General features: G+C 39.9%; 1 protein-coding gene across 3 annotated transcripts in view; it reads right to left on the bottom strand.

Annotated features, from left to right (window-relative positions):
* CAPRIN1 (cell cycle associated protein 1) overlaps positions 1-22,634 on the bottom strand; it is a 33,513-nt gene extending 10,879 nt beyond the window's left edge. The window contains exons 1-10 of one of the 3 annotated variants that reach the window (XM_068684628.1): positions 22,397-22,633; positions 21,876-22,078; positions 12,407-12,469; positions 11,014-11,100; positions 8,381-8,619; positions 8,189-8,271; positions 6,116-6,253; positions 4,817-4,869; positions 4,644-4,730; positions 219-374 (exon numbers count right to left, since the gene is read on the bottom strand). In XM_068684628.1, the coding sequence (XP_068540729.1) occupies positions 219-374; positions 4,644-4,730; positions 4,817-4,869; positions 6,116-6,253; positions 8,189-8,271; positions 8,381-8,619; positions 11,014-11,100; positions 12,407-12,469; positions 21,876-22,076 (1,107 nt within the window). In that variant the 5' untranslated portion in view covers positions 22,077-22,078; positions 22,397-22,633. Of the gene's footprint in view, positions 1-218; positions 375-4,643; positions 4,731-4,816; positions 4,870-6,115; positions 6,254-8,188; positions 8,272-8,380; positions 8,620-11,013; positions 11,101-12,406; positions 12,470-21,875; positions 22,079-22,396 lie in introns of all 3 variants that reach the window. The other 2 variants (XM_068684630.1, XM_068684629.1) reach the window with 2 other exon arrangements.
* Between the last annotated feature and the right edge of the window lie 488 nt (positions 22,635-23,122).

The following is a 23,122-nucleotide window of genomic DNA, read 5'->3' as shown; positions in this document are numbered from 1 at the left end:
CATTCTAATTGTACTTCCATAGCAATACAATAAGTTTGCTGGCTTTGGATGAAATATTGTCATACAGCACCATAAGGTTTGTAAGACCATCATATTCTTCAAACAAACATCAGCGGCTCTTTAAATGATTAAAAGCCAGCAAGTGCTTTTTTTTTTGTGTGTGTTTTGTTTTTTGGTTTTGGCTCCAGTTTCACAGTACTGCAGCGGGTTCATCATACCTGCATGAAGTTGTATGGGCCCTGCATCTGCGCCATGAGGTCCTGTACTCTCTGCCTTCTAACAAGAGGATCTGCTTGAGCCACAGTAGTGAGCGTGTGAGGTTCAGGAACTGGAGGAGATGTAGCTTGTGTCTGTTGCTGCAGTGAATTTACAACCTAGTAAGAAACAAGCATCTAACTGAAATTTAAGCTTAAGATAACAATGCACAGAAAAAAAAAATGAGACAATAGCCATAAATTACAAAAACCACTGTATTCATTATGGACGTAATTACTAGTGTTCTTGAAGGAAAAATCCTATATCCTCCTGCAGACATGATCTAAGCAATTCACAGGATTAGAAAGCTTAGACTGTATTCTATTTGCTTTCCATCTGCTCTTATTTTCCATTTTTTAAAGTGCTAAAAAAAATTTGTTCTATGTTAATTTTTTGTTGTTGTTTTTTTTTAAGCACTGAATTTGCGACAATTTATCTTGTATTTGTCAACATTTAGCAATTCAAATAAAGGGAAAAGCAAGTTTTGGAAATATTTACACATGGAAAACAACTGTTTTCTTCTACCTTTTTTTCTGGTGAATATAAACAGTTTGAACTTGCGGATCATTCTTAAGACTACAGAATTTTAAGTTTTCATGGCCATGTCTTTCACAAGCATTATTCTAGCTAAACTTATTTATGGTCTGAGAACAGCAGGTAGCAGTGTCTGGTGGAAAGACTGCAAGACAAGCCCAGAAGTAGTACAACTCATAGCAGGCAAGAAAGCTGAGACTGAAAGATGGTAAGAGCTTCATCAGACATAGCACAGCAGACAGGATTTACTAGACATATTCCAGCATGTCATGTGCAAACAAGAAGACAACAGATGCTTTCACATACCACCTTGCTGAAGATAACAAAGTAATCAGGGAAGCTGAACGTGAACATCTAAATCTAAGCACAGCCATCATCAAATGGCTCAAAAGCCGAGAGTTACAAGGATGGCTGAGGTGCACAAGAAGTAGCATTTCTGCAATTTGAACCAATTTTGCTTTTCAGGTAACTCCCCTACTACAGAAATGCCATTTCCAATTTGCATTTACATCAACAACTGTCCTTTAAGAAGATAACTGTCACAAAAATTGACCATTGTTTTTCTAATCCCATGATCCCAAGAGTTTAATTAATAATCATCCTCCAGATAAGCAAGCAAGGCTTAAACTTAACGATGGAACAGGATATAAATTAGCCTATATGCATCTAAGTCTGAAATAATTAAATTTATGTAAAACATCTGGTTTAATATAACTGCAGAAGACAAATTTTGTACAGCAGTCATGACAAATGATGAAACCTTTACTTTAGTCCAGTTCTATAATCACAGATCTAGACTTTAAACTTAAACTCTCTCAAGTCTGCATTTACTTTTCTTTTTAACTTCTCAAAAGAAACCTTAAGCATCTTTCAACATGCCTACTCCTTGATCATACACACATTGCTCATGTGACATTTACATGGGTAAGTGCCTGACAAACTCCAGTAGATATTCCCTGTACCAAATCCCTAGCCATCTGTGATTAAAAAAATAAAAAAAAAAAAAAATCTCTGAACAACAGTAAAAGCCAACCACAATCTACATTCATCTTCAAGACTCCCTTCATATCCAAATCTCTACTATTAGCCTTACAAAATGAAGCTCTTGAGAATTCCCATGGAAGTATGCCCTAAGGCTGTTAACAAGCACAACAGCTCTGGTAGGTCTGAAGTTAACTGCTTTCTACCAGTCTGCTGCATGAGAAAGGCACAGAGACTATTTAAAAATAAAAATCATTATTTAAAAAGCACCCAGCAAGTTATTACACAATCATGTATCTCCCTTCATCCTAGTGGGGCAGCATCAAGAAGAAACTTTTCTCTTAGGAGAGCTGAACCTCCCTCCGCAGTGCAGTATTTGACTCAAACTGTATGCCCAGCTGCTCACTAGGCAGAGCTAACCCAGAAGGCCAGTGGGCAACCAACAACAGAAGGGGATGAAAGAACAAACATTTTTGGGACCACAAAGTCAGCCAGAATGAACACCTGCTCTTGGCAATCATAGGACAGTTTCCAGTTTTACACAAAATACACACACATTCATCCAATGTTCTGTAATCTAAACCTCAAAGAACTCTGTATACAAGCAGACATAGATTCAGGTACATGGTACAAAGGGAGAAAGGAAAAAAGAAAAAACACTATTACCATTAAAGGACACCTTCACCGAAATTAAAACACCACATAATTCAAAAAGAAGCACACTTTGAGAATTCACAAGCAAATTCTTCAGTTTAAAACTTACGGAAGGCTCATGTCATGCCAGATATTGTCAGTTCTCAAACTATAAACATACCACTGAGAACTGGAATGTATTGTGTCTATTTGAAAGTTACTGAAAAAAATGAGTTCATGATAGCCTTCTTCCTCTTCATAAACCATTATGGAAATCAATGCAAGTTCGCTCTTTCAGAACACTATCAGCTTCCAAAATAAAGAGCTATCATTCATATCACCACAGCTACTGTAAGCTGAGGCGCAGAAAAACTATACAGTATATACAATCATCTTTCCTAAGGACAATTCTTTTTCTCTCCAGAAGGAGTGGGATTTTGACGCCAGCAAGTACAGCAAGAGTCATTCCAAAGACAGTTATTCTCAATTACCCCTTTTTGAGTTAAATGTGGGAAAATAAAGTTCTTAATTATGAAGTAGTCTTCAACTTCAGATTTTTCTGAATTTCTCACTTAAAGTACAAGAAATTCAGACAAAAAGGAGAGCTAAATATCTAATTCTTACTGCTTTGTATTGTTCTACAGAAACAAAACTGATATAACACAGATTTAGCTGACTAAAAGGGCTTTGAAAATTGAATTTCTGAAAGCAGTCTCATACAAAACTACAATGATTTTACCATACTAATACGATTACTGCATATTATCATTCCCATGAGGTAGATTTTTCACCTGTGCAATACACAGTCTTACACCTGAAGAGCAGAGGGAAGCACACCAGGCTCCAATCATAACAACACTTTCTATATTCTCATGCCTTTATCCATACTACTTACCTTAGGAACTACAGAGAACTGAACCTCTGAGCTACTCTGGACACCTGGTACAAACACAGACGTAATTTGGGTAGAGAGACTGAAGCCAAGCAAGCCTCAACATTAAACTAGTGTGTCTAGTACAAATACCTCAAATATGCATCCCTCTTTTGTGTGCTATTTGGAGTGTTTCTTTATTTTACAAGAGGTTTCTTGAAACACATTCAATAGCAGTGATGCCTTACAGCATGTTTATGTGAGGGAATGGAATACTATGAGAAAATACTCCTAAAATCTTTCACATGTGGCAATGTTAGTTAGTGTCTAGTTAACAATAAAAGCCTCACACCCATCCTAAGCATTATTAAATCTCTTAGTGGTTTCCAACACCCTAATATATGAATTTTGGCCAAACAAACTAAAACAAGGCAGAACAGATAATCATGTCAAAATGGCCCCTTTTTTACACCCCTTAAAGAGATGATGAATTCTCACTCCACTCCAACACTTTAAAAACCTGAAGAAAGCAAGGGGAGGAATCTAAAATAGTGATCATCTGGAATTTCCTGCTGCAAAAAGCTAATGTGAACCAACAACTACATCTCCAGCTTTTGAAAGATGTTGCTTGTAACTGGCTCTAACAGACACAAACCAAAGTCCAATATACCAATGATTTGAATGACTCCATGAGGCTTTTCCTTTCCAATGCACGAAGAACACAAATTCTAGTATAACAATGATCGACTTAAACACACAGCTGAGTCTGAATTACTTAGCTGGGAATAGATCCCAGTAGAAATGTACCACAAACATCACGAGTAACAATCACTCAACTGCAAGGCAGCAACGAGTTAAACAATGTCAAGTACTGTATTTCTTGAAAGCAGAGATGTATATATAAGCATATTTTAATGCTGTATTATGTGTATACGCAATCTGGAACAGGTATTAAAATTCAGCTTGCTCTCCATGAAACTGCACAAGGAAACACACAACTATGCCATGCTGTCAGCAGCTATGCAGGTAAACCTAAGTTCTACATTTGCAACAAAAGTCTCTTAGAAATAAAAAAGTCTTCAAATCTCAAGTCTTTTTAAGTCTAAGTCTTAAAGTCCCATTTTCCCATACAAGCTACTACTGAATAAAGCAAGATCTCCACAAGCTTAGCCAGGCTGCATAGTTTTTATTTTAAGTACTCCTGAACTAAATATACCATTGAAGAATGAATAGCCATCCCAAGCCTATTTAAATATATATATTTTTTATACATGTTGGGGGAGATAGGGTGAAGTACTAAAACCTGTCATGAATTGTGATTCAGTGGAAACAGGGATTGCAATTTTACCTGCAGTACACAAGATCTTACCTCAACCGTTTCAACTGTCCACTCATCTACCTGTTCCTTCTCACTACTGCTGAACTGAGTCTCTGCCATGAATTGTCTGTTTACATACTAAAATAAAAATAAGAAAGGGTATGAAAGTAAAAGTAAGTGGCATTACAGCTATATAAAATGACAGTCTTTCCAATGAGTAATACCTCAGTCGATTCAACTTCAGTTGGTTCAGTAAATTCCTCTGCTGGATCAGGTTCTGAAAAAAAAAAGCCACCCACCACTTATGTGACAGAAGCAAACATTACAGATTAGATTTTCTTTACCACAAAAAAAAAATTTACTTTAAAGAAGTGCTACAAATGACTAGTTCACAGGAATTACAGCTAGGTGTAAGAGTGAAGACACATTTACACCTGATTCATATTAATATCTAACATTAGAAGCCTACTATACAAAAGGGTATGGGATTCTACTGGGTCTAAAATCAGAGCCTCAATATCACTGCCTTGTTCAATTAAGTATCTGTTGGGCTCTGAAACAAACCTGATGCTATAAATAAACTTGTGTCTCAAAATTAAGAAAATAAAAAGTATCAGAATATTAACAGTTAAGCAATAAAAAAGATACTCAAAGTTTTGAAAATAAACTAAAAAATGCATTCTTACTACAAAGAATTACATTCAGTTACCCCAAATTTCAAATTTTCTCCAGAACATATTCGAAAGGGCAAAAAAGGATAGAAAAAATTCCTTCATGTTCAGAACTTTAAGCATGTAAGCATACTCTTGGCTTCAAAAGCTCTTGCTCTCCAAAAAAGGACTAACTGACGGAAGAACCACCACAAAGTAGAAAAGCGTCTGGCAACCAGAACTTAAATCTTTGATTATTTTAATGCCACAAACAAAATTTTATTTGTAAGTGTTCATAACATGAAGTTCTATAGGAAAAAAAGAATAGGAAAGATGTTGGAAATAATTTTCATTTGCTTAACACTGCTTCCAAATCATTTCATTCTAGTTGGGGTTCTTCAGCAAATGCTGAAGGATGTGTTCAGAAGCGAGTCCCACCAAGTGACTTTGTTCCTTCACTCAGGTGATGCTCCACAGTTAGAATTTTAAGCCTTTCCCTATGGATGACTAAGGAAATTTTACAATGTGATCATCAGAAAGGACTTTAGTGATCTTTCCAAAAAAGTAGCTGACATAAGACACCCTTACAGAAATCTTCTGAAACACAGCTCTGCTTTTCTTTCTTCAGTGCTGAAAGCAGGGCCAGATGAATGGCTAACTGTTCCGATATACACTGCCCAGCTGTTTGTGTATCTGATCATCACATAACTACATTTCTATTCAAGACACTAGTATGCATGAAGAATTTCAAAAAAAAATGAAGTGCCTTTTGCACTTAAAATTACATTTTCAATTTAATCATTCTGATGAATCCAAAGCAACAAGACACTACAACAGAAACATGCTAGTCACAATGGATATTCATGGTCTTACCAGCTTCTGCTACAGCGTCTTCTACTGCAGGTGTGGGTGCTGCCTCTTCTTCCTCGCATAACCCATTCTGATGGTTATGGGTGCTATCAAAGTAACTAGTTTGAAGAATACGTTCAACAATCTCCTTCAGGGCTTTATCTGGGAAAAGGAAAAATGTAAAAGTTAAAAATGAAAAGGCACTCAATTCTAATTCTCATCCTTTTACTAACCCTTTTCCTTTCTTCCCAAAGATACCATGTACATTTTATTGACCTTTTGCTATGAAGATGCTGCTGTGTCTATCTAGCCCACAGACACTACTGCTACAGAACTACTGCCTACATTACTAGATCATATTAAAATGAATAACTAATCTACCTTAATAAGTATTCTACCTTAGTTCAGAAAAATCTGAAGGGCAGGAAGAACCTTAGAAGTATACAATACTCTTCAGAAGATTTGTGAAATGCTTTGAAGTGAGTATAGAGTTTATATATTTGATTACACTTGTATTACTTCTGTATCGCTGGTCACTTTTGACTTTGAAAAATTACAACTTGATTTCTTTTCAATTTCCCAACTAAGAAACTTTACTTTAAGTCAATGTCTTATAAAAACAAGTAACAGTACAAATTAACTATTTGGCACCACCATCACAAAAATTTTTCCCATGAGGTAAGCAGCTCAGAACAAGCTTTTTAAGAGAAACAAGCACAAACTTACACTCAGTGCTTCATACAAACGCCATCTCAATCCAGAACAAATCAGTATAACCACACTGGAAAGTGAGCAATACTGTCTGTTTAGTCCAACAAAAAATAGACTCAAAACAGAAGATTTACAATGCATGTTTCACAAGTGATGTTGGTCACTTTATGAATCAATACATACACACAGGAGAGCACAGAATGTAGATCCATTGCCAGTGACAGGACTAAAAGCTCATCCTGAGGTCCAGATGTAATGCCAAGCCTGACTTCATCCAGTAAGAAAATGACAAGGCCTCCAAGGAACATACCTAGTCTCTCCCCCAAAACTACTCCCCATACCTTCTCCTTCCTCTTTTGTCTCTCTCTAAAAACGTATACACTACACATCTACTGGCACTCATAACAATCCAACATCACTTGTTCTGCAAGAACTCTAGGTCTGAAATGGTTGTATTAATCAAAAAACCAATAGCCTGGTATGTCATCACAAAATTTCATTTTAACAATATAAATGGTTTGAGGTTTTGTATTCTGCCACTAACAAGCAGAGTCTTATACTCATTAAAGACACAGTATTTTACAATCTTCTGTGTATCATTCCTCAGTAAAGTGGGCTAGATAACAACTGCAATGCCATTATTTCATTTTCTACAAAGAGAACAAAAACTCTTTCAACAGCTCTGTATTATTGTAACATAATAAGGAATACTGGAAATTTAAAAAGCAAGTAAGAAAAGTTGCTAGCCATTTTACCTACAAAGAAGGATAATCTTCCCTAAAATTTTGCTATTTATTTCCAGCTAAAAACCTCAGAAATTCCCTACAATACAAGAAACAGCCAACTGTCTATCAGAGCCGTTTTCTTAATATCTAATGTTAGAAGCTAAGTATCTGTGGAAATTTGACTGTTTTCTTGCGGAAATGCAATGTGAATGATCATGCCCCAATTTGCAGAGTTAATAAAACTAGGACAGAAATAAAATGCGTATGTAGGAGGGGACAGCAGAGAGCTGAACAGCACACTAAGTAAGGCCAGGACAGTTTACATATTAGGTCGTATTATTGACTAAGCTCCTGGTCCACACACACACGTTTCCAGAAAACAAAGAATTGCTACCAAGCATCAATGGCAGTAGAATACTGCTAAAACAGCAAGAACAGACTAAGCTAAATACTGAATAATGCTGTATCAGTGGACAAAAATACAGATACACTACACCGTAAGTTCACTCTCCAATTATTGTTACAGTACAATGTTCGGGAAAAAGTAGCTACTCTAAAAAGCTGGAAAGATATTTAACTGCTGAAGTTTTTTTATATCAGGCTATTTTAGTTCAAACAGAAATTGGGTGCACTGCCCCTTTAATACAGAGAATACACTTACAGGTTGTTCCACAAACAGGTTTCTCCTTCCCTTCCAGTAAGTCCCACAGGTGAACAGATGCTTGCTCATACTGCTCATTCAACCTTAAAAAACAATAACAGAACTTCTTACTGAGCCTTTACATTATCATAGTATAAATATATCGTCAACTGACTGACAATTACAAAGGAAAGTACTTTATTTTAAGTTTACCTCACGCTCATGTCTCGTTCAGGGTAAACTAACTTGTAAAATTCATCCAACATTGTCAGTTCCTCCTCTGTCAGCACCGGTACTCCATTTGATCCTTGCTTCAAGTCATTACGCACTTCATCGTCACCCAATTTGTCCAAAATAAACTGCAGTTCTAGTACAGTCTTTAAACGCTTCTGCTCAGCTTCTTCTCGCATCAGTTGCTCCCTACGAGCCGTCTTTTTTATTGTTTTCTGGATCTGTTCAAGAAGAAAAAGGAATTCAGCATGTTTCAACTCCAACGTAGTGAATTCAAGGGAAAATGTAGACTTGAAATGTCTTTTATTGATACGTAAAGATGGATGTTGGTATTGAACTGCCACTTATCGATTCAACATTACAGTAGAATAATCTGTGAAGCACAAGAAATACTTCTTAAGCAAAATCAAAAGCCCCAAAATTAAGGCAAACTTTACAAACAATGCCACAAATCTTGGATTGTATTGGGTCTTTATCATATTCTTACTTGAAGCCTGTATTTCTGTGTGACTTATAACTAGTTTAGTCAAGCAACTGCAGTTACAGTGTCTAAAGCTTCAGACATTGTATTATATGAAACAAGCCCAGCTTATTGTTATTTGCTTCCTTTATGAATTATTCTATGAACACAAAATGATTTTGACACAGATGAAAGTGGCAAGAACGTACAAATGTACCTTTTAAAGGAACATTATGGCTATTTACAGCTTCTGACTTCCATAACTCAGGGAGGAAATACAACAAGTAGAAAAGGTATGAGAAAAGGGCAACTCAATTAATGCAATAGAGCAGCTGCTTTATGAGCAGAGACCAAGTTTCAGGCTCTACTGTTTGGAGAAGTATGGGCAATCCAGATTATTTTGTTTTGTTTTATAAAGGTCACAAAGGCCAGCAGATAAAATGAACAAGTAGTTATTTACCATATCGTATCATAGTAGAACGCATTTATTGAAACTACTAGGAGATCAGCTTAAAACAGATAAACAAAAGTACTCTTGTTTTGTACACCCCACAGGAGTGTGTAACTCATGGAATGTTTTTCCATGAAATGCTGGGGAGAGGCAGTTATCGGCAAAACTAGAAAAAGGATTTGAACAAAACCTTGGACAACTGGTCCAGAGATACTAAAGGGAACAGGAAGGGATATACTTTCTACTCAGTTTGATGATGATGGATGCTGGAAGGGAATAGATGACATAATAATCAGCCAGGTACTACTTTACATAATACCTTCTGCAACCACTGTCACAGTACTGGTCAAAATGCATTACTGTTCTGAACCCACAGGATATTTCTTCTATTCCTAATTCTAGCATGCAAAACTCAGTTTGGTCTCTGCAAGTACACAATACTTTAACAGTCTTTTCCAAAGAAATGTAATCTTGGATAGTAACTTTTGCATTTCAAAGCATCTAAATTTATTTTTTTAAGCCAAAAACTTAATCTGATATTCAACTGTGTAATAGCTAACTCCGATCTGAAAAAAAATGCAAGCAAACTTTAAAGTAGAATTATCAGTTTGTTACTCCTGGATTCACTCATTTCTTTTAGCAGTCAGCTGACCAGGAAAATATTTCAGGACAGACTTGTCAGAGAAAGAAAGTTCTTCATTACTAACATTCCATAAACATACATGGAAACCTGACGCAAGAAAAGCGAAGAAATGGCTTGCCTTAGATGCCTGCGAATTTATAACCAAATCTAACGCAGAAAGCAGCCTATAATGCAAGGATGCTAATGCCCTTAAAATTATCATATAGCTTGTTCACGAATTAAATACACTTGTTAGACCAGTGTTGCTGCTCTTTCTGTAACTCATCAACTCTAACTACGTTTAGAATCTTCCAAGCGTGTAGGATGGATTAAGCTTTCAGCTTGCTCAGAATTAATTCTTCCTTGCAACAATATTGCAGAGGTCTAAAGTTTTTATTTGAAGCATGTCACAAGGAAAATAACAAAGCTGTTCATGTAACTGAATTGTCTATTGAGTTTTATAACCTAATCACACTATCACTTGATGAAACGCCAGCTGCAGTCTACCTGTTTTACTAGTATTCAATTAACTTATCTTTTATGAAAATAATTTTAGTCATGAAACTCAGCCTATGCTATAGTTTCAGACTATATTTGCCATTAATAAGACTGCATGAATCTTGAAAAAAAGAACTGCAATGCAACGCCTTTCATTTGATGAGACTTGATATCATATATAGTAATATAAAAAAGCAGAACACTCAGCCAAAGAAAAAAGCAGACCTCTGAAGTCACTCTTTTAAAAGAAACTGTTACTACTGGCAGTAAGCAGTCTACTATGTTGTACTGCAGGCCTCTTCTGTGATCACATTGTTTTCAACAGTTAGCTTTTATCAGAAAATTAACATTTTATTTTTGTTGTCATATCTTTATGCAGTCCTTCAGAAAAAATATTTTAGGAATAGTCTTCAGGAAACCTGATACAAGCTAGTACACAGTAAGAGAAGACAGCCAAACATACAGATAGCGAGCATTTAGTCTTCCATTAACAGAAGTTTTTAACGCATCTAGTATTAGCGAAAGAGAATTTAAAGTACATTTCCCACTGCATCTTATAGCCCACATCGGACTACTTTACTTACGTCTTGGCTCAGAGCCATAAAACTCCTCTGCAGTTCTTTAGCAAATTCCAGATTATTTGTCACTTCCTGGTACTTTGACACTGCATCCTTGAAGAAAAAAAAAGTAAGCCATCAGAAATAGAATACAGTATACACTTCCAACAAACTACTTCCTGCTTTTTAATTTCTAAGTGAGACAGCTTTAAAAAGGTAACCATCTCTGAATGGAACTGCATCAAACTCAAGTATTGACTTTCACCATCCAAAATACGGAAGAGACTTGTGTACGTCTTCAGCACTTGTTAGGTAAGTAAACTGAAATGTATGCATCTTATATGCTCACAAGCATATATAATTTAAGATTTGACTTTATGCAGTTTCTGAGAAAAACTAACAGACAGGCCTGTTATGGGAGAAGATCATGATGGGAGAAGAGCAATTTCAGTTATCTCTCCTGCTCATCAAGCAGAAAACTTCTCATGGTTTATAACTTCATTAACACCATTAAAAAATAAAAATATATAAATTGGTGATATTTCAGTTGTCAGTTAGCACAGACAAAAAATCATTCGTGAAGCCTAGACAGATAAAAAGATCACATGGACCAAGGGAAGCAGCTAATTCTTGCAGTGTGAGCAGCTGCAATTGCTGAAGAGTACATTTTTTTTCTTAGTCCTTTTCAGCGCTGAAAATCATCAACAAAATATTGTTGATTACCAAGCATCTGGTAATCTCTTTACTATCAATATGCATGTTTGCATAATACAACCAAATTTAATTTGATACTTGCTTCATATTTATTACAACTGGAAAATAGCTGCTGAGTTGAGCTCTGCAATAACCTACTTTAAGAAACAGCCTCAACAAAGAGAAAAAACACATATGTACAATAAGCCCAGCTTACCTAGTGTTATATCTGTTGCACTGGTAACTGTGATACACACTGACATAGCTTATTTTTGAGAGCTCTGCAGAACTCAGTCCATGCTACCCTTGTAACTAGACTGCATGATATTTGTCAGTTACCACCAAGTGACTAAGCTCCTGAAGTTCTCCCTAGGAACATTTTCTGGGAAGAAAAGAATGATGTCCAGAGAACCTCAAAGGTATCATTTAGCTCTTTCAACAGTACTAGGTTATAACATAGGCCAATTTTCACCACAGTTTACTTACAACCTAACCTCAACAAGCATAACAAAGCATTACAACACATTCCTCTACTGATTCTTTCAGTTTCGTATTAACAGAAAAACTGAGGTGTTGTAAGCACTAAGAAACTGAATCCAAGTTAGAACTCATAAAAATCCAGATTTTAGCAAGGGAAACAAAGTGAAATTCATTCAGCCTTTCCCTCCCCACCACCATCACTAAACACTTTAAAAGAGATCTGGTTAGTATATTTTTTTTCTTTTACCAGTTGATCTTGATTTAGACGTTCTCCCTTGTTCATTCGTTCCTGGTAATCATCAAGTTTACTCTGAAAAGGAAGAAGAATGATATTACAAAGAGGCAAAATCAGGTTACTGCTTTTTCTACTTCTGTTAAGAAATTACAGTAAACACTGACTGTAACTTATTACACAAAACACGCAACTGTCATGTACAAATTGTACCTGAGAAAACTTGCCTACTCGGTTAAAAATGTGAATACTTTCCCAAGAGACAAATATTTTAATCTTGTTTGCTTGGACTATCGCTATACATCTTCATGAACAGTCTTAGTTTCTAAGGAAAGACATTTCTCCTAACGGAGAGAATGCTCTCAATACACATTTCTTTTAGTCCTAGTGATAGAGAGATGAACAGAGTTCTAAGCCTGAGCTTATCATCACTCTATCACTACAATACCAAAAACATGACTGCAAAAAAAAAAAAAGCCACTGCTAATAACATTCAGAGCTCTAATTCTTTGTGCTGGCACCAGTTAAGATAGTCTCAAAGAATTTAAAATAGTTTCCAATCCTTTGTGCAAGAATGCCCACCAACACAACTCATATTAATAGCTCTGGAATATTTTTGCTTAAAAGCATCAAGACTCTTTTTCAGGAGGAAAAAAAAAAAAAGAAAGGGAATCATTAGGTTAATTTTCAACAGGAGCAATTCTCTGATCTGCTTAAATACAAAACCATGCAAAACGCTGACAAGTAGCCAAAAGCAGGTAAAACTTATGCATGCCCAAAGTGACAAAGGATCTACAGGGGTAGGTTTTAAGGGTCTTAGAATGGAAGCAAAGTCTTTAAGGATAACATTCCCACTAAACTCAAAGTTTTCACTATTTCTACATCAGAACTGGTTTTAATTTTATGAAGCTTGTCCTGACCTTATTGAAAGCATTAACATGAATCCTTAATAATTATCTTTCCAATCTAGTATAACAACAATGTAACAAAGAGAAACACTTCCTTCTGAATGTAAAAGAATTAAAACCCTGCAAAACAACTCAACCACTGTTTTCGAGTTTATACTTGTCACTCAATGACAGATTTTTTATTTTTTTTTGGTGGTGGTAGTGGCTTAGTTTTGGCTGGTTAGTTAGTTGATTGTTTTCCTTTTTTTTTTTTCTTCTAACTTCTTTTGCTTCATGACATTTCAGTTAAAATATTTCATTGATACTTTTCTAGATAATTCACCTTCTGTGCTCACCATCAGACCTTTGGGAATGGCTTAAGTCTGTGAAACAGTTTAACAACAAAGCTCATCTTACTCGATGCCCAGCATCACTTAGTCAAATACAGAACCACATTACGCAACTTGGTCCTCTGACATTACCCACAGACAAAGCAATTTATTTCTTTGAAAATCCCACACATTTAACATTTTTACTACTTTGTCTTTCACTGCATTAGAGTCAAGAAAGGCCTAAGCAAAATCAAAGAACAACTTCCTGAACTCCAGAAATACATTACTTGGAAGTTCATGCTGGAGACAGACTAGCACTGCAACAGTTGTGAAATGCAGCAGCCACGGTTGGAAATACATTAAAAATGACTCTGAAAAGCATTCGGCATATTGGAAATCTACAACACAAAATAAGGGCATTTGACTCTTCCACATACTGTCTTCTTTTAAAATAGATTATGATGTTGTTGCACAGCAAAAGTAGTAGTTTTCATGATTTCAGAGATCCTAGTTGAGCTGTGAAGAGTCGAAAAGGCAGGATAAAGAGCTCACACAAGCCAATGCCCCAGTGCAATGCCAGCCAGGTTAACCGAAGCTCTCTGCTTAAGGTGGCTTAAGCCCTACGCTAAACTGGCATCACAAACAGATTTCAAGAAGTTTTTATTTGCTTAAGCACTTACTCCCATGCTTAAGCACTTACTCCCATGCTGCAGTTTTACCATTCCCTCAGTCACACTGATGCAATTGTTTGTGAGGCTGCACAGTAAATTTGACTGCTAATATCAGCCTATTCAAAAAGTGTCTGCTAAAAGCCTTAAAAAACACAATTTCAGTGATCTAATTTCCAACACAAGCCCATAAAATATCGAAACAGTAAAACCAATAGGATGGAACACCAAAATATAGAAGAACACTACTTAGATCAGCATTGTTGAAGAAAACATATTGCAAAATAATGCTGCATAACACTCACATAATCTATTTTGCTGGCTAGGGACACAGGGAAGGGATGAGATGAAAATACCCTTGACTACTACGATTGTTTCAGCATAGTTTTTCCACACAGCCTTACTTCAGCATGGCTGGTATCTTCAGATTAAGCACATTGCAATAACCTATTCAAATAGTATACAAGCTTTTCTTCAATGGTTGAATATCTTGAAGTCTAACGTAAATGCTTTATTCATTTGTTTTTCATTCTGCGGTTCTATCAACTAAAAGGCAAAGGATAACATGCCTATTTCTAGCCTTTAGGAACTGCAGAACAGCTAATTCTCTTCACCTTTTCTTCCCTGAGAACGTCCCTATCAGAAAAGGAAAAGCAAAAGAAGGAAATCCCTTTCAGCTGCAATGCAGAGGACAAAGTCAATGTGCAGTTCATTACACGTTATCAGAAAGATCTCAAGTGCCAAGGTAAGCATTTTTCTATCATCCCAAAGAAGCAGTAAGATCAAAATGTTGCACTACACAGAAGCATTAAGGAAGCACAAAGCTTTCTTTTTAATCTGCACTGTCAACTAACACCAATGAAACAGCAGCATTAGTGCTGTGAAATAACTGCAGTAAAATTCCCACTTAGCAACCTACTGCAGTGTTTGCAAGATTTTCTTAATTTTACCCCTTCTACAACTTCACCCTTACTCATGATGAAGCATAAAAGCTAAACCAGCACAAAAAAAAAAAATCAGGTGGAAAAGTGAATTTATAAATTGTCTATTAAGCAGCTCGCAAGTCAGCAGACCCCAGTTCTGCAGACAAAACCAACATGCTACAGCTCTTTTTCCACTGAGATTCTTGAACTGTTTTGGAGTTCCCTAGGAGAAAAGCACTACGTACAGGCAACATGCTTTGGCTGGGGGAAGGCAGGGAGATGGTGGTGTTAGCTGTTTAACTATAAACCCTGTATCTTATTCTAATAGGAATCCAACATTGAGTTACTTCTCTATGGTAACAGTTACCTTCCCCTCAGATTCAGGTTCTCATTACCTGAACTGCCTCCAAAATGTCAGCCTGAAGTGAAAGAAGTGCAGTTACATGACACTAGTTTCAAAATGCCTGACCACTCAGCTGTGCTGTTACAGTCATTTTCAGTGCTATGCTATAAACCGGATCACTGGAATGATCTGATTAAAAATAACCCTCAAAAAAAAGGGGAGGGGGGGGTGCAGGGAGCAGGAGGAGGCACTATATTTAACCAGGTAATTTCAATGATATGGTTTATACCAGTTCCATCAGCACAACGGTACGTGACAAGCTGGAAGGGAAGAGGGTGAACTCTTCAACCCACTGAGGCAAGCACTGCAATGCACACTTCCCTACAAGCCAAGAAAAGATGGGGTGGTACGACTACTTCAAGTCTGTTTTCAAAGATATCTCAAAAATTGCATTTTTTTTTTAAATCATCATTAAGCAATTAAGAAAATTCAAAACTTCACATAGCTCTTAGACCTCTCCCACTCAACCAAAAAAAGCCAAGCTATGAAATTCAGTTGTGTTAACCTTTTGCATTTGCACATTATACTTTATTTTCCCCCACCATCATTTTCTAGTCACATAACAGTTTAGCTTCCAAGCAAAGCCTATTCAGAAATGATCAAAAAAATCAGTCTTCCTACTTCCTCAGAAAAAGAGAGGAAAAAAAAAAAAGGAAAAATGTGAAATAATTGAATGGTATAATGAATGAAAAAAAGAAGTTCAAAATCTCTCAAAAACATCCCACAATTCTCACATTCACTTTATTACATATTTTATATATAATATATATACTTTAAATTATATATACACACCTAACAGAAGTCCCAAGAAGCTGTTTCAGTCTTGATTTATAACCAAAGAGAGGTAATGAAGTACTCCAGTATTCCAAAACAGGCATGCTTAGAGCTCATTTTAAAACAATTTTTGAAGTAACAGTTTTAAGCATTTTTATGATTCTTTTTGCCCAAAACTAAGTCTGACAGTTTAGAAAAAGCATCTCCATGAGATATTAGACAAGCTTGAAGTGAACGATACATGACCATTCCAGGACAGGAGCCTCATTATCAGCTTACTCCAGCCGAGACTGATCACAAAAGGGGTGTTCTCCTTCTCTGGGTGCCACACCGTTAGCCCTGCCTACACACCAACATGGCCAGACTGACAGCTGGGTCAGGAACCTGATCCAGCCAAACATGTATAGTGATAAGAGATGTGAGAACAGCGAGGAGCGGGTCGAGGAGCGGGTCGGGTCCCACTCCATCCCAAAGCAATGCAGAACTGTGCATTCTTTGAAAACTTTCAAATGCAAATGAGTTGACAAAGAGAAAACCTGCTTCTTAGTTACCTGCAATAAGTTAAGTCACAAATTAGTGAAACTCCTAAAAGCTCTGTCAACTGCATACGGATGTACATTCTCCTTCCAAATTACCCATTTCCTATGTAAACACTATGAATTAGTAAATAAGCTGTCTATATTGCAAGAGACCTAGATTTTCTTCCACACAAGCTGCTTTTACAACAGCAAGGAAACTCCACGACACAGGCTCTTATTTGTGAATAAAGCTATAAAAGTTCCTACTTTTGTCTCATCTTCTACATTATCAATACACCCTATTTGCATATTTGCTTCACAATACTTTATTTCTTTACCCCCACTGCAGTGTAGAAAAAACACCACTGGTACAACCTTCTCCCAGTACATTCTGTTTATCTTTTCCTTCTGAAAGAACAGGAAAAGCAAAGCATCAAGTCAGCAGCAGCAGGACTTGAACAACTGGAAGACCTTACACAGCTTCTAAGGGTCAACATAAACCTAGTTAACAGAACTTGCTAACAGAAATAATCCCTATGCTATATGAAATGGTTCAAAAAAAATGGAGTAAGTTGAAACCAAAACCTACCAAACGTCAAATAATTTCACTGATATATCTGCTCGGTTTTTAAGAGATGAAGCTTGGTTATCCAAAACTGGTATGAAAAAAGGTTTCAGAGAAAGTTTCAGACTTTCAATACAGTTTCAAAGAGTTTTACGGTTCCTTGCTTTCAAAATTGTTTCCTCTCTGAAGAGGGATTTGAATTAGCCAGGTACTTCCATCCAGCATAGCCTGTAACCAGACCCTTCTGAAGCAGTGCTTGTTCTAAAGGAAATTCTAGATCAGCATTCCAGAAGAACCAACTTACATGTGTGGGGGTAGGAGGGGGGAGAAGAGGAGGTGATAAAAGAATTCCTTCTTTAAAGAACAGCGTGTAACAGTGATAGACCACAGTAACTGCTGGGAACAGCAATACACCCTGCATCCCTCAAGCGTTTTTAAGATTGCAGAGAGAAGACTGTGGTGCCGTGCCAGTAATAGGGAGGTGACTGCTTCCATCCTAACAGGACAGGACCTACACACACTGCAAACGTAGGCTACCCCTAGAGCTGATCTGATGCCATAAAACCCAACGGCTCACTCAGAGGGCAAACTATTGACAGAACCAAGTCTCCAAGGAGAGGTTCTGGAGAGACACTCACAAGCCCTGAACATGCGAGAGGCCCACGGAATGGTGCAAAAGCACTTGGGAGTGCTGACAAGTAACTTGGAACACAGCACCTTCCTGCTGTCACTAGCTGCACCTACAGGAATAGAAAACTGATCTCAGCTTTCGCTATAGGTTGCTAGCTGTTAATCCAACACTTCATTGAATGGGGAGACAGCTGCCTCTTAAGTCAGATCAACCTGAAATACCCAACTACTGCTCCAAAGCAAGTTCATGTGTAATAATATCAGAGGCAATTTTAAGTGCTAGTTTTTTAACCCGGTCTCAATTTTACTTATTCAGGAATTCAGAGACAAGCTGATAAAGCAACTGCATCTTAAGTTACCATCTACAGCTAAAGCGCCCCATCTTCACAACTGTAACCTGAATACACCAAGCCCAACTCATGTTAGGTAGCTCAAGCTAACATACTGCATACGTGCAGTCGCTCAAGAATAACCTTTGTGATCACTGGCCCATACCTTAAAACATGTTAGCAAATGAGGCATTTTGTCCATCTTACAGAACATTTGGTTTTAAAAACCATTCTCATATAACTCATGCTGTATTATTTGAGCTGAAATCAAACAGCTCTTTGTTTTTTCATTCCCCATTGTACAAAGATGTGAGAGTTTGATCTACATTCAATCAGCTTCATTTGGAAAGGATCTAGTCATCTAAGAACAGAGGAAAAAAACAAGAGTACCACTCCTATCAGTTCCAAATATAAAGAGAGCACAGACATTTTCAGGCCATGTTCCTACATACGTTTAGGAATTAATTCAATTTATCCTAATCCCTTTTAATACAAGCCAGACTAATTATTTAAAATAAAAAGGTCTATTTTACAAGAAGAAAAAAGCATAACTAAGAATTTAGTATTTTTAATTTATGAATACTCAAAAACAGCACAGAACTCAGGAGTATTATGATTTTGAATTCTCTATTTTTCCCTTCACATCATTTTATCCTCAGAGCTTAAAAGGGAACATTACAACAATTTACTTCCATCTTTCTATTTTTTTCATAAAGAATGACCTTTATTTAACCAAAAGCTGCACATATTTACGAGCTAAGATGGTACTTTTTACAGAGTATTTTTTGTGCACAGGAAGAACGTTGTAGTGTCAAATATATTTTTATATTTGTTCTCAAAAATAAAGCCCTCAAAATCATCTCTACAGGCCTTTGTTATCAGCTGCTCACAAAGAACTAAACGTTCAGCTAAGCAGGAGCTTTCTGCAAGCTAGTCTTTCATTAAGAAAGATTTCTTCCTGACTTTTTTTTTTTATCTCCCCAAAAAAAGACATTCTCATCAAAAGATTGAAAATAAAGGAAATGAATTTGTGTACTTAAGTAAATTTATCAAGTAACAATAAAAATAATGAAGTCCATGTGTACAGCAAGTTTTATTTTAAGCATTTGATGATCTCTTTAATAAGGAATGATGATTTAGTAAAGAACTGTTGTTTCCCCCACTAAAGGGCAAGCTCAAGTCCACAAATTAGTAAATTCATCTTGATGCGTTTAAGCAAAATTATCTCATGATTGTGACAGTGTTTACATTAGAATCTTACTCCATTAAGTTTCAAATGCTTTCAGCCAACAAGACTTACAGAAATCTTTGAATTTTCATTCATCTCTCTAAGAGAATACCTACCACTTTATATATGTTTTTTTTTTTTTTAAAGAAAGACCTAGCTTTTTGTCTGTTTTTAGGGTCACACTGTTTAACACCAACTCTCCCTACAGAGAGGAACTAAGTAATTTTAATAGATCTTCCTTCAAGCCATTTCCAGAAAAAAAAAAAAAGGCATTTTCCCTGCATATACCTGCAATGACACCATAGTTACAAAATCATAGTGACAGCAGCCACAGATACACAAAGAAATAACAAAAAACTAGGGCTTTAATGAGACCAGTAATTTTCACTGCATTCTCTCTGGAGTAATGGCCTTCCACACATCCTTCTAACTTTAGGTACTATAGAAGCCATCCAAAAGGTCCATTCAAATAAAAGGGAATGGCTCCACCAAATATAAATCAGGTATAAATTATTTATTTTAAAAGGTGAATAAAAACACTACTAGAAAGGAAAGCTGACTTGCACACCAATAAGTGTGCTTATCTTCTGTATTTCTTCTAAGCCACAAAATAGATCAGAAGACCTTTTAATTTTAAAAATACAGATTCTCAACATCACAGAAGACTATTTCCTGAGTGTTTTTTTTTTTTTTTTTTTTTTGGGTGGAACACGATTGTTCTAAAACACTTTATTTTAACCCAACCATTTGGGACTGAAGGATTTGCATTCTTTTTCAAGTTGAGGACCAGAATTATTCTGTGTGCACACATTTGCATGTGCTAAGAAAAATATTTTGTCCCCTATATACACAACAGTGTTCAGACAAGGCTCAAGAAGAGATCTTCCAATTCTAAAGCTTATCTAAAAGCTCCTGCCTTGCTTCTTTTTGTTGCTTTGTTTGCTGAAGAAAAGGGAAATCCAACTTTTTTTTTTAAGTGAAAAACCACACACCATACAGATTTACAGCTACAAAGTAAAGCATGGATTTCTTCATTTTTGACTCACCTGTACAGGCTAATGGTTTTGTTTTCTATAAATATAGAATACTAGTTTAGACTACTAAAACCTGAAGTGCTAGGTTAAAAAAATTAATAGAGTAACTGTGCCTATTCACTCTTAACAGAAGAAAGAGATATAGGGCCTCAGCGCAGGCCTAAAATTTTATTTTAGTGCTCCCAATTTTTAGTTTAGTAACACAGTGTTTTTAAGCAAGTCCTTAGGCTATGCATCTGGTAGTATTTTACTGCCGGACACCTCACGCTGTGTAGGTTGGAAACCCCTCCGAGGCTCATTTCACCTGACAACGCGGAGCGGGTGCCATATAAATCGCGAGCAGCTCCAGCACCCTCTATTCTCTTCTCCTCTGTCACAACCTCGAACCCTCCGAGGCCGGCCGCTTTACCAGCGGCTCTTTCTATAAATAACCGCTCGGAGGCCGCTTCCAGCTGACCTCAGCCTCCCGCAGGGGCGAGCTGGGAGCCGCGGGCGGCCCCCGGCTTTGTGCAGGCAGCTGGCACAATGCGGCTCCGCCGGGGAGGCTGAGGCTGGGGCCGCCGCCATGTTAGCTGCCGCTTCCATGTGCGCGGCCCCGGGGCCGGCAGCGCCGCCCGCTCGCCCCGAGGCCGGGAGGGGACGGGGATGGGGATGGGGAAGGGGGAGCGGGGCCGGGGGAAGGCAGCAGCGAGAGCAGGGCCCGGGGAAGGAGGTGGGGGGAGGGGGGGGGAGCCGCTGGGCAAGGCCCCGCCGCGGCGAACAAAAGGCGGAAGGGGGGGGAGGGACCGCGCCGCACGGGGGTCTCGCCGGCAGCCTGCGGGGCCCCCCCGCCGCCCCCCATCGCCCCCCGGCCGCTGCGGTGAAAGGAGGAGGGGGAGCGGCCGGGGGGCTCACCGGGGGGCGGCGGGGCCCAGGCGGGGGGAGCCCCAGGAAAAGGGGCCCGGGGACCCCCGAAAGAGGAAGGGGGAAGGCCGAGAGAGAGCAGCTCGCCCTTCTGGAACCTTCCAGCGGGCGGCCCCTGGGGGCGAGGCCGGGAACAACCCGGAGCCGGCAGCGGGAGGGCACGGCTCGGGGAAGGGGCCCCGCGCGCCCTCGGCCTGGGGGTGGTGGTGGGGGGGGAGCCCCGGGGGCCGAACCCCGCCGTGAGGGCCGGGAGGGGGGCGGTGAGCGCGGGGGGGCGGCCGTGCGGGCACCTTTTTCTTCTCCAGGTTGCGCAGCTTCTTGTCGATCACGCCCAGGATCTGCTTCATGGCCTCGGTCTGCACCGAGGTGATGCTGCCGCCCGACGCCTGAGGGGCCGCTGCCGCCGCCGCCGCCGCCGGGGCGGGCTCGGTGGCCGTGCCGGCCTTGCCGCTGCTGCTGCTCGCCGCGGTGCTGTTGGTAGCCGAGGGCATCTCTGTGCGGGAGGCAACGAGGCAGAGAAGCGGGCGCGCGTTACGGGCGAACGGGCCGCCGGAGGGGACACGCGGGAGGGCGGGCGGGCGGGCGCGCTCTCGCCACGGCCGCCGCCGCTTCCCCACGCCCAGTGCGCGCGCACGAGCCCGGAGCCGGAGCCGCACCTGCCGCGCGCGCGCTCCCTCCCCCCCGTCCCCCCCCCCTCCCGCCGCGAACGGCCTCGGGCGCGCGCGGGCGCGGTCACGTGACGGGCGGCCTCTCGCCCAGCCAACGGTCACCGCCCGGCCTCGCCTCCCCCCAGCCCCCCCAAGCCCCTCACCGCTGTGCGTGACCGGCCCGCGCGAGGGGTGTGTGTGCGGGTGCGCCGCGCTGTCTGTCAGGGGATGGCCGCCTCAGCCGACTCCGGCCCCGCCGCCCGCGCTGCTCCTCCTGCCGCCGCCGCCGGGGAAAGAGAGGCAGAGACACAGAGAGAGAGAGAGAGAGGGGCGGGAGCGCGCACGCGAGCGCGTCAGGCAGGCGGCCCCGGGAGCGAGCGGCGCCGGGTCCTCGCCGCCCGAGGCTGCCCGCGCAGATCGCCTGAGCCCGCCGGCGCCGAGCAGCCTGCCCCGCGGCTCGCCTGGCGCGGGGCTTGCAGGCGCGCGATGGGGCGCCCGAGCGCCGGACACAATAGCGGGGCGGGGCGCGGCGAGGACCCCGGGCGCCATCACCCCCCCCCCACAGCTCCCGCCCTCAGGGCACGGCCCCGGCCGCTGGCGCTGAGCGGGCGTTAACGGCCGCGGGTCGGGCGTTGGGCTGGGATTAGCGCTACATGGCGCAGCGTGCCCCAAGCACAGCCCCTGAGCACAACAACATGAAATATCCCTGAAATATTCACATCACACTGCCCTGACCCAAAGCTGCGTGAACCTTGACCTGCTGGCCAGCAGCCGATATCGCCTCTGGCTGGGGAAGCCACGCTGAAGGGGTTTTTCCTCTTTTCCTTCTTTTTCCTCTTTTTTTGAGAAGAAAACTTGGAAAGATAGCTCAGCCTCCTTACTGAGGCAAT

The sequence above is a fragment of the Anas acuta genome, chromosome 5 (genome assembly GCF_963932015.1).
Source record: "Anas acuta chromosome 5, bAnaAcu1.1, whole genome shotgun sequence".
Taxonomy (NCBI): Eukaryota; Metazoa; Chordata; class Aves; order Anseriformes; family Anatidae; genus Anas; species Anas acuta.
This window is presented reverse-complemented; position numbering and strand designations above follow the sequence as displayed.